The following is a 17,892-nucleotide window of genomic DNA, read 5'->3' as shown; positions in this document are numbered from 1 at the left end:
TCCATCAGTTTTTCCTTCAAGTACCTTGTAGCTGTACTGTATGGCACGCACCTATTCAGTATTACTAAAGCTTACTGGTGGATTAACTTCCTTATCATTGTACAATGTCCCTCTCTATCCCTGGCAATTGTCTTCCTCGCAAATTTACTTTATCTGATACTAATATATAACTCCTGCTTTCTTTTAATATTTGCACTGTATATCTTTTTCCATCCTTTCCTTTCAACATATATATATATACCATTATCTTTAAGTGAATTTTTTCTAGACAGGACATAGTTATGTTCTTTCATTCACTCTACCAGTCTTGGTTTTTTGATACATTGAGTGCATTTAAATTGAATGTAGTTAGTGATATGTTCTGTCTTCTAGTTCACTGATTCTCTCCTCTGTCCTCTCTATTCTGCTCTTGGGCCTAGCTGTTAAAGTTATTTGTTATGGTAGTCTTAGTTCTAAACTTTCCATTTCTTTCTTCTTTATATCTTCCTACATTTTTCAGAGGCTTCACACCTATATTCATAACGATTCCTTAAAGAATTTTTATGATGACTCCTTTAAAATCTTTGTCAGATAATTCTAAAATCTGTGCCATCTCAGTGCTGACTATTGCCTTTTCTCACTCAATCTGAGATCTCTCTGGTTCTTGGTGAGACAAATTTTCAATTGAAATCTGGGTTATTTGAGGATTACAAGATTCTGGATCTTATTTAATTCTTGTGTTTTAGTAGGCCTCCCCTGGTAGCATATTCTAGTGGGTGAAGTGACACCACTCCACTACTGCCAAGTGGGGGATAGAAATTCAGGTTTTCTGGCAGGCCACCATTAATATCAGAGGTAGAAGGGCTCCATGTGACTGACAGGTGGGGATGGGAGGCTCCCTACAAGGCCTCCACTGATACCACCTCTGCTGGATGGGGGGAAAGGAAGGATGCCTCAGTTTCCCCCAGAGACCAGGATGCAAGTCCAGTTATACGTTTGATCTTAATTAATTAGCTCAGGGCCATTGTGCCTCAAAGTTATTCTCAGCCTTTATCTGCTTAACCTCTGCTGAAATGAAATCACCAAATGTACCTTTAAAGCTTTCACCTTTGAATTTCTCTTGTTACCTCTCAAAGACCTTTAGAATTTATTTGTGGGAGCCTCTTTCCTTCCTGTTTATCTCTTAAAATCTACTCGTAAAGTTCTGTCCTTACAGCTGTTTTTCTCACTCTATATCCCTACCTATGCAATTTCACACATTCTCGTAATTAAACTATCACTTGTAAAGTAAAGCCTGACCTCTAGAACCATGTATACAACTGTTTGGCACTAACCCTTCCGTTGTATCACAGTTATCTAAAAGGGAAGTTGTCCCCTCTTCCACCCAAACCTGTTCTGCATCTACATTCATTGCTTCAGTTAGTGGCAAAATCATTTAGCACATGTCACTAGTAAGAAAACTAGGAGTTATTTGGCACCTATTTATTTTTCTCCTTTTTAATACCCATTCAATCAGTCCTGGACTCCTGCTAAACAACTCTACCTCTTAAATTATTTAATTATTTCCTCTTCACTCCAACTATTTAATTAGGCTTCTTATATTACCTTAATTCAGCTTCCTTAAATCATCATTTATCTAGACATCCACAATGAACATGCTTCTCAAAATATACACCATTTTTCTAATCAAAAACTCTCATTCTTTTTTTTTATTTTTGGTTTGCTTTTGTTTGTTTGTTTGTTTGTTTTGGGGGGGAGGTAATCAGCTTTATTTACTTACTTATTTATTTTAATGGGGGCACTGGGGATTGAACCCAGGACCTCATGCATGCTAAGCAGGTACTCTGCCATTGAGCTATACCCTCCCTCAAAACCTTTCATTCCTGATAACAATGTTTTCTTTCCCCAAACTATGGGTTTGTAGCATAGCAACCATTTGCAGGCTATAAAATCAGCAGCAGCTTTTAACAACCAGTTAAAAAAAAAATTGTCTTATGACATACATTTGAATAAACTAGAAAATATTAGAGCACTAGGTACAGTGAGAGTTAAGTTGTTTTGTTTCTTACACATCCAATTTTATATCACAAAGCAGTAAGCACATACACATTTAGACATGTAAAAACACACTGCACATACATGGATACGCATGTGTATTCTGAGTCATGATGTGAGCCCTTCTAGGAAAGCTTCTTTGTCCCTCACATTTCCCAGCCCCCCAAAGAGAACAAAGCTTTCTCTTTCTGCTATGTCTGTACCATGTTACTGCTTCCACCAATACTGTAACCCCATATTTGTGTTTCCTACAAGATCATAAACTTTTAACATTACTTGGCACAAAATTGGCACATAGTGAAAATTATTTAAAGGAAACAAGTGAAATCATACTTTCATGCTTGGTGAACAAACTGATACCTAACATAGGGTAGTAATAATTTTAGAGGCTTAAAGCACTAGAGCAATAACAATATAATAAACTATAATTTATGAACACTTTGCATGTGCCAGGTATTCTCCCTAGCACTGGAAATGTGTATCTTTTTTAATTCTCATGATCATTTTGGATATTATTATTCATCCTATTTTTTAAATGAAAAAACACAGGTAGACATTAAATAACTTCCCAAACGTCACATAGTAAGTGGCAGTGATGGAATTCAAAATCCAAACAATTTTGACTCTAGAAAACCAAGATCTACATTATAAAATGTTAAAAATTTGCTAAAAGGCTAGTAGAAAATTAACTTACTTCAAATAAAAGTCTATAATAACATCATTTAAAAATTCTCCTTCACTTAGACAATGCAGGTCCTCATTAGTAACAGAGATGCCTCCCTTAGCTGGAGGTGGTGGATATACTATCAATCTGTAACAAAATTTAAAAAAATAAGCAAATAAACAAAAATATATATGTGTATATAACTGAAATGTAATAAAATGGAGAAGAAATTTAAGAGTGCTACAAGTGCTCTCACTTTTCTACAGGGCCCATGAAGATGGTGTGGCTTTCTCCAGCTTCTTCCTCATCATCAAAAAACTGGAAGTCTTGTTTGTTTTTAAGTTGTATCTTAGATTCAAGTGCCACCTGGTAAAGAAAATTAAATTATCAATTCACAAAGTCAATTTGAAAAATTTTCAGTAAAAAGATAAAGTAGAAGGCAAGAATGCTTTCCAATTTTAAAAAGTTAAAAACAAGAAACAGGAAAAACCAGGGTCCACTTTCTTTTTATCTGTAGCTTCTATAACACTGGTACTCTTACAATTTTGTTCAACACTGGTTTTCCGATACCCTGTCTTCTACTTCCCATATTAAATTAGAGTATGTTAGTACAATCCTAATGACAGATATAGTGTTTTTTTTCCTGTAGGAGTGGAGGCCTACCTCAGTTCAGTGGGTAGGCAATCCATGCACTGTGGGAGCAGAGGCTCAGGGAACACAGTCCACTGAGCTTCAGTTCTCCAGAATCAAGGAGCCCTTAAAGAAAGAGCCTTCCATTGGCATTTAAGTCTATCACTGCTGTGTTATGGCCCCAGCTGCTCTTTCCTCCTCTGGAATCATCTCCTGTAGCCAAATCTGCAAAGAAGGGGAATGGTTCCCCTTCTGCCTTCTGTTCTTCTTCTCATCCCACTAACTGTGTGAACAGCTCTTCTGGTGAAGCCATGCTTAACTTCACCAATATTATGCCTTGGAAAGCCCTACTTCCAAATTTGCAGGCAGGTTGAAAGATTTAAGAACTTCTAATAAATTACGTCAGCAAACTTTAGTTGCTGTGGTAGGAGACAAATTTAGAGTATTTAAGCTGTATTTGCATTATTTAACATTATAACGTTATAGTTACAATGTTATAGTTACACTGTGGCCTTTGATTCAGGTGGCTTCAGTGTTATCTACTACATGATTAGTTACTCTAGAATTGTTCAGAGTCAGAATCAAATAGTATATATTCTTTCAAGTTTTCAACTATGTATGTACATGTTACACATAAATGTATGTCAGCAACCAAAATTCCTTTATTTGTACTGAAGCCAATGGCACCACTGGGAACCATCAGCAAATTTAAAATAGAGTAACAATCAATTTCAAATAGTACTGTATGTGTATGTATGCTGAGAGTGGGGGAACAAGAAAAAAGTATGAGAGAAAAAGAAAGGAGACAAAAAGTAAGGACAAGGATAGACTGTGGAAAGGAACTAAAATAAAAATGCTTCTGAGATCTGTACCAATTACTTTGTGTCACAAATCACCTACCCACCATTAATGTTTTGACATAACACAATTTACAAATCACATATAAAAGCAAATAATTCTGAAATGGGATTAAAAAGATTTAACTCAAATGAGCAATGTAATAATGAAATGTATTTCCCTTTAAAGCTATTATTTAAAATTACACTAAAAACATTAAAGATATAATTACATTTTTAATTTTGTTTTCTTTCTGCACACAACTTCCTTTGATGCTCTCTTCATAGGTTCTTGTGCAGGCAACAAGTCTGCTATTGGCTTCTTCAAAGGGAATTTTTGCAAAAAAATTGGACACATTATTCTTTATACCAATTTCAGTAATGATGTTTTCAAATATCATATTTGCTTGAGGATCAAGGCCATTTTGAAAAATCAGAATTATGTATTGTTCTTCCAAATCTGAAAGAAAATCAATATAATCTTAAGTCTAACAGAAAAAAAAATTAAGTAGTTAGATATTAGAAAAAGAGTAACAATTAGTTACTTTCAAGAATATCACCAGAAATCCTAGTATAGATGTTCAAAACAGTGTTTGGCATACAGTGGATATACAACAAATACTAGAATAAAGATCAATGACAGTGTCACCTCAGAAGAATAAGGAACCAGAACACATTACTCTAGCAGCAGCTAAAGAACAACTCTATTCATAGATGTAACTAATTTATTTCATCTAAATAGGATCCAAATAAATTTACTCATTTGAATACATAATCCATTAACATTTTTGTCAAACACAAATAAATTGCCTACTGAAGTATCTCCAGATTTAACTGTAAAAATTGCTATTCATTAATTTGCCAACTCCTATAGCTTCAATAACAGCTATCATTTACTCATCATTACACTAAGCAGCAATTACTGAGGAAAAGTATTTATTTTACAACCAGTTATGCTATGCCACAAATGTTAGAAGGGAAGGAAAACAAACTGGAGAACCACATCTACTTATTGTAGAGGATAAAGACCTGTTCTATGAACTTTCAAATTTCCTATTCAGGTTAAGTTTCAAGGATTCCAGATTGACGGCTGATTTACAGTGAGCACTTCCATCAGCCCATTTAAAAAAAAAAACCACTCATTTTGCTCAGATTATACAGTGTTAAAATAAAGAGTATGTATCTTTTGAGTTTTAACCCATTCTGAAAACTTTCTAAATGGGTAAACTTGGGTTTTTATCTTCAGAACATCCACTTTCTGTGGTCTTTTCCTCATCTATAAAATGAGGGAAGTAATACCTATCTTACAAGGTCACTGTACGGACTGTAGATAATATACACTTGCGGTATCTATCAAAGTGGACTCACACTCAACTAACCAATGTATTGTATGTATTACTATATTTGACCTACATAACTTACTTGTTAACTTATTTATTCCTTTACAATCATTCCAAACTTTATCCTCCATGTTCATCTGCAGTTGCATGCTCAGCTTCTGATAAACTGCTGGTGTTGTCTGAAGAAACACTACTGGTAATTTTCGGACATTACACCATTCACATTTAGTCAGATCAGAGGTATTTAGAGTAATCCCTACAGGATCGTTTTCTGGTTCTGGAGAAAAACAAATGGAAATGGAAAGCGAATCAATTTTTAAGAGGCAAAATCATAAATGGAGGAAACTGTGGGGAAGTATAATTTTAAAGTTAAGTATATATTTATTATGCTCCATAGATAGTAACTCTGGTGGGAAACAAAGAAAAATCTTTGTATCTTAAAGAAGGGTCCACATTTTTTCCAAATGAAAGAGGATTTGCGTTGGTGGTATAGTGGTGTGCATAGCTGCCTTCCAAATGAAAGAGGACTTAATAAAGTGCATTTAAAAAATCAAACTCAGCTTTTGTGATGTTACAGAATGAAATTGCAGTATTAAGATATATGCCCTTTGTTAAGATGCATGTAATAACTAATGATCTTAGTGAATTCTATGAATATTGTTTTATTTTTTATTCCAGTAGTGTTACAGTGTAAACAAAGCTTTAGTGAGCAAAACGACATAAAGAGCTTACCTTCCAGCTGTATCTTGATAAAATCTAAAGAAAACTGAAAAATAAGATAAATTAGTAACAATCATAGATTTTTGAAGATTTTGCTACAAATACCCTAAATGACATGTCATTTGGAACTCAGACTACAGAAGATTAAAAAACTGATCCATGTACCATGTGCTTAAACACAAGATGAGATTCTGCATTCCCCCTGTGCCAATGATCTCTGAAAAAGACAAGCTTCACCTTCTTTATTCAATTGCTTAGAACATTTCTCATATCACTGGTTTATTTCTTACAACTTTAAAGAGAAGTTGACAGACTATTACAACAAACACCTGAATAATCCTTACCTAGATTCACTCTTACAATCTTGCCATACCTGCTCCATCACACTTTGTATATATATACACACTTCATTTTTTATCCCTAAATCTTTCAACATATACCTCCCAAGAACAAGGCCATTTCTCTTAACACAACCAAAACATCACTCACTACCACATCTAAGAAAATCAAGATTAATTTTGTTCAACACAAAGTGAATACTCAGGTTTCCCCAACTGCTCAAAATTGTTCTTTACTGCTGTTTTAACTTTTCCCCAATCCATGACTCTGTCAAAGTTACATTTGTCCCTTCTGTCTACTCCGGTCTAGACCAGAATCTGCCTCCCTCTGTTCTTCTTGACATGGCCTTTGAAGAATCCAGGATAGGTTCTGCAAAATGTACAACATCTTGGACTTGTGTCTCCTCATTTTATAATTCAGGCCACATATTTCCAGCAAATACAGCACACAGGTGATGTCTTACACCTCCCACTATGTCACTTAGAAGGCACACGATGTCAGGCTGTCTCACTACTGTTCAAGCTTAATCACTTGGTGAAGGCAGTGTGCCAGGTCTTTCCACTGTAAACATTTCTTTTCCCCTTTGTAAGTAAACAGTAATTGCAGAGAGATACTTGAAAACTTGTCAATATCCTGTTTCCTAATAACCTTTTGCCCAATGGTTTCGGTATCCACTGAAGATCTTGCCTGAAGTCAGTTATTACTGGTGGTCATAAAAAGGTGATTGTCTGATTATTTTAATGTAGAGAAGGCACATTAAGCCTGATACAACCTGAATTAATGCTCATTTTGTGTGTTTACATTTAATTCAAGAGAATCAAAAAAGGAGATAAGAACTTCAATATGCATTTTTTAAAAAGTTGGAGCGGTATCTAGACGGATAAATAGATATAGGAAAAGAAAGTTTGGTAAAATGTTAATGGCAGAGTCTAGCTGGCAGTTTTATGAGTATTCACTGTAAAATCTTTCAACTCCTCTGTTTTAAAATTTTCACAGCGGGAAAAAAGGAAACAAGGAAATATACAATAAATCTACGTGTCATTACAACAGTTGCAAAGTCTAGAGTGTCACTAAACATACCTCCTAAAGATTGTGCTTGAAAATAATATTAACTGGTTTCAATGGAAAGTAACAGGTTAACTGGGGACACCAAGAATGGGTATTTGTAGCTTGGAAAACATTCCAACACATATAGGAGAGGAAGTTATATGCTTTAGAAGAGTGTGTCAGATGGCTCAAAAAATGGCAATATGAATGACATGGGAGGAGCATATAGCACAGTGATAGAGCGCATACTTAGCGGGCACAAGGTCCTGAGTTCAACCCCTCAGTACCCTCATTATAATAAATAAATAAATAAACCTAACTGCTCCCCCAAAACAAATAAAATAAAATAAAAATTTCTTAAAAAATGACAAACATTAACGTGGAAGCATTTGAATAAAATTGTTACATGAGATGTATGAATACAAAGAAACATGTCTGAATAGGTATCATTTAAATATCTGTGTGGGAGGGAGGGTACAGCTCAGTGGTAGAGCACATGCCTAGCACGCATGAGGTCAAGGGTTCGATCCCCAGTACATCCATTAAGTAAAAAATGAACAATAATAAATAAATAAACCTAATTATCCCCCCAAAACACAAACAAAAAATTTAAATACATAAATACCTGTGTGTAACTAATTACACACAAATATGAATGTTATAAGTAGACCCTGGGTTATTTTACCTACATCCCTGAGTTTCTAAATTTAAGTTGGCCAAAACTCTTGATTTTTTATCTCCTCAATTTTCTCATTAACAGAATGAGGAATGCACTGTATTTAGGCACACATGGTATTTCTAATAATGTAAGGTGTTTTCCTGTTAAATAAAATTGGTACTTCTACATAGCGTCAATTCTAACACTGAGTGAATTTAAAATAATTAAATTACCTAATAATAAATGCCTATAAAATTTGATAAAACACTTAAAATCTGTTTCCTCAGATTAATGACATGGCAGATAAATCATTTCACTACAAAACATAAGGAGGTTATGTTCAAGAAGAAAATGTCAAATCATCTTTTTTTTTTTTAAAATGGAGGTACTAGGGGTTGTACCCAGGACCTTGGGATGCTAAGCATGTGCTCTACCACTGAGCTATACTCTCCCCCCAACAGATCATCTTTTTAATACAGTATACAAAGAAACTACAGATCCACCATACTTCATCAAAGAATGTTCTTTGAGATAATCCCACAGTACAAGGAAAGTTAATACCACAGAGTTCGAATTTCCATATTAAAAGCACTAGTTTTTGGCTGAAATATTTCATTCACCATTTTAATTAAAAATAAACAAAAACCAAAAATGAAACAAAACCCTGTCTCAAAACATTCTATATTACACATACTACCTTTATTTCTTAAAGTAAATTCAGTTAATTTTTATTCACTAGATTAAATAAAAACTAATCTGTAACTATCATGTAAAAAAATTCCATTCAACTTTTAATGTAGTTCTTGATAGGCAGCCTTGAGACTAAATATACAACTTTAAACTAAATGTCTAAATTACAAGCAAGACCTAATCATCGTACTGAAGAGTTCTGAGTAAGTGTTAATGTAAGGAAAATCCACAGAAAACATACAGGGTACTCCTGGAAAATTCTGAGGTAACACAGAATGACATTTTTATTAACTGACAGAAATCAGGAAAGATAATCTGTACTAAAAAGGCTGGTAACAAAACACAAACTTCACTAATCACTAGCAATCCTGACATATGTTACAATGTTATTGGGCAACAATGGACAGATAGTCTGTACATAATTTGCTTTAAATCTCTGATGCATTTCTAAAACTTTCTAGTTTTTGAATCATGAGAAGCTGGAGGTTTTTTTTTTTTTTAAAGAAAACGATGCTGGTTTCTCATACAGCTTTGCTGTGATAAGAAATTAGCTCTGCATTTCATTTTCTCCTGTAAACTAAGCTATAAGGTTCCCCTCCTCCTCTTTTTATCATACTGTATCTTAGAACTATGAATCCCAGATAATAAGTACCTATTATTTACCATAATTTAAATAATAATAAAACTACCTTTTAACTTTCTTGATGTAATAAAATGTATTTTCTTAGAGATACTGCTTTATGCACAAACGACAATACCAGGAGACAGTTTGAAAAAATAGTTGGAAACAGACAGGGACTACCTAGCTAAGACACTATAAAATAAAGGCTTACAAATTAAGTACAGCGCTATAGGAAGATTAACCTACCAGTAATGTATAGGATATATTAGAAAAAAGAAAAATGATCACTCAGAAGGCTTGTTAAGGAGACTATGTTAAAATTTTAAATAGAAAATATACATTTGAATTGGACTGGTGGTAGTAGAATAATGAGTATGAAATAGGATGAGTAGAAAAATGAGATATGACAGGTAAGATAAAAGGACTAGAGAAAGTCCTTTGGGCTTTGTGGACACTGAACTAGTTCATAAGCACAGTGCTTCTCAGGTGGTGACTGTTATCCAATAATCTATTTCTAGGAGTCCCTGTGCTACATTTTCTTTTGGATTCTTCTTTCTTTCATACAGTTCTTTAAAATACTCTTTTTACGCATTAAGCTGGCATGAGAATAAAACAGTAACATAATGGAGGGTATTCTAACTTGGTGAGAATTAGCATCTTCCTATGATGAACATGCACTACCTTGAGCATCATATTAAGATAAATTTTTTACTCACTAATTTTCACAGTGAGAAGCTATTTATGATTGTTTATAAACAATCAAGATTCAAGATTTCAAACTGCTTTAAGCTATTTGAAATCTTGAATTGATTTTAATATTCTATTAAATATTTTAACTTATAAATTTTAAAATATTACATATTAGGCTTAGCCATGAAAATCTGCATCTTATAATTGGTACAGTAAAGAGCTTATAGAATGTACTTACAATTACAGGCTCTATTAATAGTCGGAAGAGTGTTCCCACTCGTATACTTCGACAGTTTAAAATTACACTATCAAAGGAACTTTGGCAGTTTAAAGATACAGGATCAACTGAAGTTTCTTGAGAAATCACTTTGCGACGTTTCAGAGGTGTACTGATAATAGAATTACCAAACTGAAAAAGAAAATAAAATTTTCACTTAATAAGTTACTAGAACTTACTAGCAAACTAAGTAGACATATGCAAAGAAGATCCAACACAAGAAATGTAATTATCAAAACATAAGATTGATTTTACTTCAACAATGTTAGATAAAGTAAATACTTATTGATTGTGTAACAATAACTGTAAATCTTTCCTATTTTTATCTTGCTATATTTTATCTACTTATTAGTTGAAACTCCAGTAATAGCACAGCAGTGAGAAATGGTACTCTGGGAATCAGACAGCCTGGGTTCAAGTAACAGCTATACCACCTTTCAATGATCTCATCTTCTAAAACTTAATACCTCCTTAAGTTTTGGTTTCCTAAGCTGTAAAGTATAAGAGTATTTATTCAAATGAGCTAATGCATATAAGCAGCTTAGCACTATGCTTCATGCACAGTAAAATGTTGGATAAAAGTTAGGTGGTCATAGTGGTGTGGCTGTAGTACTTGGATTAAATCAGCAACTTTTTAGAAAACAGGTTAATTCAGGAAAAGAGATCATTATTCACATTGTAAAATGATGCTTCTTTACATATTAAAAAAGGTTAAAATACTTGATCTGTTAAGATTAAGATTTCATCATCACCCAAATACAAATTAATCATAATATAAAAATATATTTTATAAGTATATAACTTAAAATAAATGTAATTACAAGTAAAATTATTGTGTTAAAAAACCTTATTATCATCACAAGAATAAAACATGATCTTGATACAAAACAAGAGGAAAAATAGGTCCACTGCTTAGAAATAGGCACTATTCCCATTATCCCTCTAGAGACAGTTCTGTGACCTATATCATAGGAAAAAATATGTATTAAAACAAAATATGGTATACACAGACATACTTATTTCTGTAAACTGCGTTTTCAAGCACATTAACAGATTTACCATGAATATTTTCCCAGTTATTAAAAGAAACATAATACAGAGGTTTAAAAACTTTCTTAGCTTTAGAATTATTTCTTCAAATGAGATGTTATTTAGCTCAATAAGTTAGATAATTTAAGAGCTGCACCAGCTGAATCCATAGTGGAGAGACAGTCTAGAAATGGACAGTCCATATCCCCTCAAAGGGCCTCTAAACCAACACTGAGGAACCCTTACCGTCCACTGTGCCAGTGGGAAAACTGCTCATTTACAAATTCCATCATATGGAAAGCCATTATTTATTTAACTGAGCCCTCCTATGCTGGACATCTGGTTTCTTTTCGGACCTTTCTCCATGAAACCTTATTCTCCAACAAGCATTTCTGCAGCAATTCTGGTATACTGATTATCACCAAATTGCCCTCCAGCATAGTCATACCAATTTACATACCTAACACCCATTTCTCTAAACACCAAGCAAAGAGAAATACTAATATACTTAAAAATTTTTCAGCAATCTAACACTTAAAATATTTATCTTATTTTAATTTGGTTTTCAGTACTTTATTTTTTTAAACTCTATTCAGACCATTTACTCATTTTTCTATGGCTTGCTTCTATTTCTTGATTTTCAGGAAATTAAAAATATTTAAAGGACCAACTCATACTGTAAAATACTTCACTATTTTTTCCTATTTGCATTACCTATCAAATTCTGTGGACGGTGTTTTGGTTCACTGTTCTGTACTTTTCACTTAATCAAATATATTCATCCCTTCATTTACTATTTGTGCTTGTGCTGAATGTTTGGAAAGGCATTCCCCTAGATTATATTAAAAATATAATCCATTTCTTCTATTATTATTGTCGTTATCTTTTGTTTTTCATTTCCTATGGTTACCATCTTAACAACCAAGTATGTATGTTTCCATATTAATTTATCTGTAACTCCTATAATTTCTGACATATGCACACACACATGTAACTTTTTAACATACAATTTATTCAAGCTTTTTTACAAAAATAACAAAGTATGTACATATTTCTGCATCTTGGTATTCTCGCTCAACAGTACCATGTGAAGATCCGAAGTCACTGATATTTTAATTTTTATTACCAGTGGCGGAGTAATACTCCATGCTATAGATGTATGATAGTTTCTTCAGCCATTGCCATATTAATGGGCAATGATTTTGTTTGCTAATAGTCATATTAATACATCCAGTCTGTGCACTGGAGGGGGAGGATTCCTTTGAGATTGAGTCTCAGAAGTGAATTATTTGGTCATTTGGTATACATTAAAATATTTTAGTAGATGATTTCCCAAAGGGCCATAACACCATTTTTTCCCCATCAGCATAATTAGGAAAGCACCCTTTCCCTTGGTTCTTGCCAGTAGTACATATTGACTGATTTTGTATTAATTTTTAAGGTTTGTCAAGTATATGGTTATACTTCATTTTCTTTAATTTGCACTTTTCACGTAGAAGTTCAATCTCAATCTCTTCTTTTTGTCCATTCCTATTTTTTTTCCCTCCAACTTTTAAAAGTTCTTGGTTTAGATATTAAAGTAGTGTATGTTACTTGCATTACAAATATTCCTTTCTATATCTATTATCTATTGATGTAATTTCTCTACTTTTTACCATCTGAATATTTAAAAAATTTTATATAGTAAAATATAAAATGCAGTGAAACAATATTATGTTAAAATGAACCCAAGTTAAAATGATTTTTTCCTGTCCATTAGGTCATACAAGTATACTTGTTTATACTTATATTTTGCTTACTGTAAGGCTGATGTTATTTCTTCTTTTTTTTGTATATATATATATATATATATTTTATTGATGTGCAGTTTGCAATGTTGTGTCAATTTCTGGTGTACAGAATAATGCTTCAGTATTACATGAACATACATATATTCATTTTTATATTCTTTTTCACCATATGTTACTATAAGATATTGAATATAGTTCCCTGTGCTATAGATACTGTTTCTTCTTGTTGCATTTTTTTTTATACTTTAAGCTTTTAATGTAATTGAGATTTATTTTTGTATGTTTTAATGTTCTTTCAAATAATCTTCCAAGTGTTATTTTAAGATCTACCCAATGAATAATCCATTTTTCTCCTACTGACACTTCCAAATTACCCTCCCCAAAAATATTAAGGAGATTCAAGCAGAATAAATGTCTATAAATGTGAAAGTACCTGGTCTTTCATTCTTGCTTTTCTTGGCAATGTAACTGTATTTAATTCTGAATCTGCTGGAATGCTTCTTAGTTCATGCTCTACTCTACAGGTATTTTCATTTAGTGCTGCTTCTACTTTTCCGGTGGATGGTGCTGGAGAGGAACATGCTGAATCAGCAGGTTGAGGAGATACGCTCTCTCTTCTGTTAGTCCTGTCACTGTCATCATCGTCATCATCACTGGACAAAATGACTATAATGAAAATGTTAAATACATTTTCAGTACTTCATTACTGTAAGTTAAAAATGTAAATATATCAATCACCACAGTGAGAAATATACAAAAATTGCTTTAGATCTCATCCAGATCTGAGACTTAATAAAAATGAATGATGATATAATTGATTTTCTCTGATGAAAAGTTAAATTTGGAGGACAACTAGAACTGGCTTTTTTTTTTTACCAATATACAAACATAAAGTTGATTCTATAGTCCATGAAAACACCCACACAGAAACATAAACAAGTTACAGCAAAAATTAAATGTTTATCAGTAAGACTATTTCAGAGTTCCGGAAAGTCTTAAGTACAAAGATAATATGCATATGAATTATTCACAAATAGCATGCATTTTAAGTATGTGTAAAACTCCATGTGACAAATAATTTTACCCTACATAGGAAATCACAAATATCAGAACTGGTCCTTGGGAGAACTTGGACCAGTGCCTAATGCTCAATAAATCTTGAGTAAATGAACATGGGCAAGGAAAGACATTAAGTATATGAAGGTAATTTGCTCTTATACCTTGTACTCATTCTTAAATTTGAATTTTATCAAACCCACCTCTATAGCATAATTCCCCAGAGCCAGCAACAACACGCTTGAGTCAAATCCTAACTCCTTACTCTGGTTCACAAATGTCCATAACCTGGCCCTGGCCTCCTTTCTCATACTACTCCATTTTCCCTCTTTATGTTCCAGGTACACCAGCCATTTGTTCTGTTCCTCAAACACCACCAGCTTGTTCCTGTCTGGACTGTAATTCCTCTAACGCTTTCTATTTTTTTGTCATTAAATACTAATTTAAATACCATTTTCTGACTGACTACCCAATGTAAAGCAAGCACACAGGTACTTGGCTCATTCATATCAACTGATTTAAACTTCTGTTGTCTTTTGTTGTGGATGTCTACTTGCTCATTCGTCTCTTCCTACTAATATAAACTATGAAAGAGCCTTATGAAAGAGCCAGAATATTGCCTTGCTTAACACTACATTTCCAGAGTCGAAAACAGTGCCTGGCAAAGAAAAAGCATTCAAAAATCATGTGCTGAAGAATGTATAAACATGTAGGAGCAAGTTTCTTTTTTTGTATCCCACACATAAATGCTCAGTTAGTATTTTTTGAGTCACATACAAGTCCCAGAGGGGCATCACCCCCAGCATCACCCTACTTGTTTTTTAAAATTTTGCTATCCAGTCTCAGGAGCAAATGGTAAAGTTGGATCTTTTTCAGAACTGGTATTTTATTAATAGAAAATCTAACAGGCCAGATTAGAAAGTCTAAGCAGATTTACACATACTTGAAAGTTAGGGTTCACTTACTAGCTATTTGCCTCAGTTTCTCCTGTATGAAACTGGGGACAATAATGGTATCTATTTGTAAGGACTGTCTTAAGAACAGATCACTTATTATGTAAAAGGCTTATTATAGCACAGTGCCTGACATACATAAGCTTTTTAAAAAGTCCATGAACTGTTTGTGCTGTTAATGAAACACCACACAGAAATATATAGTAAACAATAAACCTAGTGTTCTATCTACAATTATTTTCATTGTGCTTCAGGAACAGTAAAACTTCTATATCTAATCTATCAAAAATTTATTTCAAAGCCCCAATGCTGCAACAGATAGAGCTGTACTACACAGTTCTTGTTTCATTAACATGGGTTTTATTTGGTGTCACTATAATTGGGGAGAGAGTATGCAAAATGATATACAGTTAAGGAGCTGTTCTCATGGCTGCTTTAATTCTACATAAAATATAGAATATATTCTATATAAATATATGTCTAAGATTTTGCATCAGCATCTGCTATGGACTAAACTGTGTCTCCCCACAAAATCATATGTTGAAGCCCTAACCTGCAATGTGACTATATTTGGAGACAGGGCCTATAAAGAAGTAATAAAGGTTAAATGAGGTCATAAAGGTAAGGCCCTAATCTGAGAGGACTGGTGTCACAGGAAAAAGAGGAGGAGCCCAATCTCTCTCTCTCTCTCTCTCTCTCTCTCTGCGGAAGCACAAAAGAAAGGCCATGTAAAGACACAGCAAGAAGGCAGCTAGCTGTCTGCAAGCCTGGAAGAGAGGCCTCACCAGACATCAGTCCCAGGGGCATCTTGCTCTTGGACTTCCAGCCTCCAGCACCGTGAGAAAATAAACTTCTGTAGTTTAAGCCCACTCAGTCTGGTATTCTGTTATTGCAACCCAAGCAGACTGATACAGTGTCTTTGCATTTACATTCCAAACTTGTTCCCACAGATATCAGCATATCTTCCTCCTCACTTCATGCTAGGCAATAGTCAACAGTTACTTTATCAAAGGTGCTTATTCCACCACCTATCTCAAACAGCACTCGTCTTCATCCTGACACTTGTCACTATCTCTTCCCCGGAACTGCTTCACTTTTCTACACAGAATTTATCACTACTTGGGACATTGTACATTTTACTGTTTGCCCACTGAGGACAAAATAAAAGCTTCATAGTAATAAACTACTTTAACATAAATACAAACTTAGGAATGACAAAGTATAAGAAAGAAGATTCTGGAACCAGAAAAACCTGTTTTTTAAAATCTAAACTCCAATAGATCATATGTACGTAATATTGAGAAACTAATCTTCTTAAGCCTAGGTTGCCTCATGTATAAAATGGGGTATTACTAACTACCTCACAAGACTGTAAAAAACAAATGGAACTATTTAGTATAAATATCTTTTATCACAAAGCAGGGCAGATAAGCGTGCAATAAATGATATCTTAGAAGATAGTTTTCCATATACTTTAATGGGAAATACTGTTTTTAAGTTTTGAGCAGGGGAAGGGAGCAAATATATGCTTTATGGTTTTAATTCATGGTCAATATGGTTCTAGGTTAAGCTTTACATAGTAAACTGCCTAAGGCACCTCAGAACCACATTAATTTACTTTGTTTTTTCACTTATCAACTTAGCCTTACTAACCTCCAGTTTTCCTCAACCTGGCAATGTCCTCAGGATGTTGAGTTTCCAATACAAAGTTTGGCTCAGAATAATAATCTAATACCTGCCTACTACGTTAGAGTCTACTTACATCTTACATTAAAATATAAAAACCTCACCACTAGGAAAGATTCAAATGATTTTAATATTTAAAATGGTATTGGTATAACAGTAATATGTATCATAAAATATTCATCAAATATTAACATCCTTGTAACATCACAACAGAGTGTTGGCTGGACAGCTGTCATACACTAATTCTTTTTTAAACCAGGTTTTTTGAAAATAAGCTAATGTACTGGTATGGGTTGAGGTTTTTATATTGAAATGAGTTAAAACAACTTCTGAGGTTAAAAAAATTCTGAATTTTATCTTTTTATAAAGTAACCAATGGAGAGCTTTTTCCATTATGGTGCATAGGGGGTTATCATTACAAACTAATTTTGATATATTTGACGTATTTCAATATACAGTAGTTATGATTCCTTTGTGATCCAAGGGTCTCATTATTGGTCAGTGGGGGCCCTTTCATTTTAGCTCCTGTGTGCTCTGACATAACCATGGTTGTTTCTGACTGTTCTCATGCTTCTCAATACAACAAGGTGATTGAGGTTTATCTCATACATTCATGCTCCAGACCAGGAGTCAGCCATTTCTCTGAGGAGCCTCTGGTTATTTTTAGTGGAACTGGCCTTCAAAAACACAAATATGGGAACTAGGGTTGTTCATTTCTATAGAGGACTGCTTACTGTTTCTATGCATTTTCTGTGGGTAAAGCTAAAAGATATTTTCTATTTAAGAGAAAAATATATAAAATAAGTTCATATTATTACCTCTAATTCAAAT

General features: G+C 33.6%; 1 protein-coding gene across 7 annotated transcripts in view; it reads right to left on the bottom strand.

Moving 5' to 3' along the window:
* The window catches only part of SENP6 (SUMO specific peptidase 6), a 106,519-nt gene that overhangs the window by 21,908 nt on the left and 66,719 nt on the right, over positions 1 to 17,892 (bottom strand). For 6 of the 7 annotated variants that reach the window (XM_072965516.1, XM_072965517.1, XM_072965518.1 and 3 more), the window contains 7 exons: positions 13,800 to 14,032; positions 10,509 to 10,679; positions 6,237 to 6,270; positions 5,587 to 5,781; positions 4,398 to 4,624; positions 2,955 to 3,064; positions 2,729 to 2,845 (listed from right to left, as the gene is read on the bottom strand). In XM_072965516.1, the coding sequence (XP_072821617.1) occupies positions 2,729 to 2,845; positions 2,955 to 3,064; positions 4,398 to 4,624; positions 5,587 to 5,781; positions 6,237 to 6,270; positions 10,509 to 10,679; positions 13,800 to 14,032 (1,087 nt within the window). Of the gene's footprint in view, positions 1 to 2,724; positions 2,846 to 2,954; positions 3,065 to 4,397; positions 4,625 to 5,586; positions 5,782 to 6,236; positions 6,271 to 10,508; positions 10,680 to 13,799; positions 14,033 to 17,892 lie in introns of those variants that run through there. The other variant, XM_072965521.1, reaches the window with a different exon arrangement.

Source organism: Vicugna pacos, chromosome 8 (assembly GCF_048564905.1).
Source record: "Vicugna pacos chromosome 8, VicPac4, whole genome shotgun sequence".
NCBI lineage: Eukaryota > Metazoa > Chordata > Mammalia > Artiodactyla > Camelidae > Vicugna > Vicugna pacos.
This window is presented reverse-complemented; position numbering and strand designations above follow the sequence as displayed.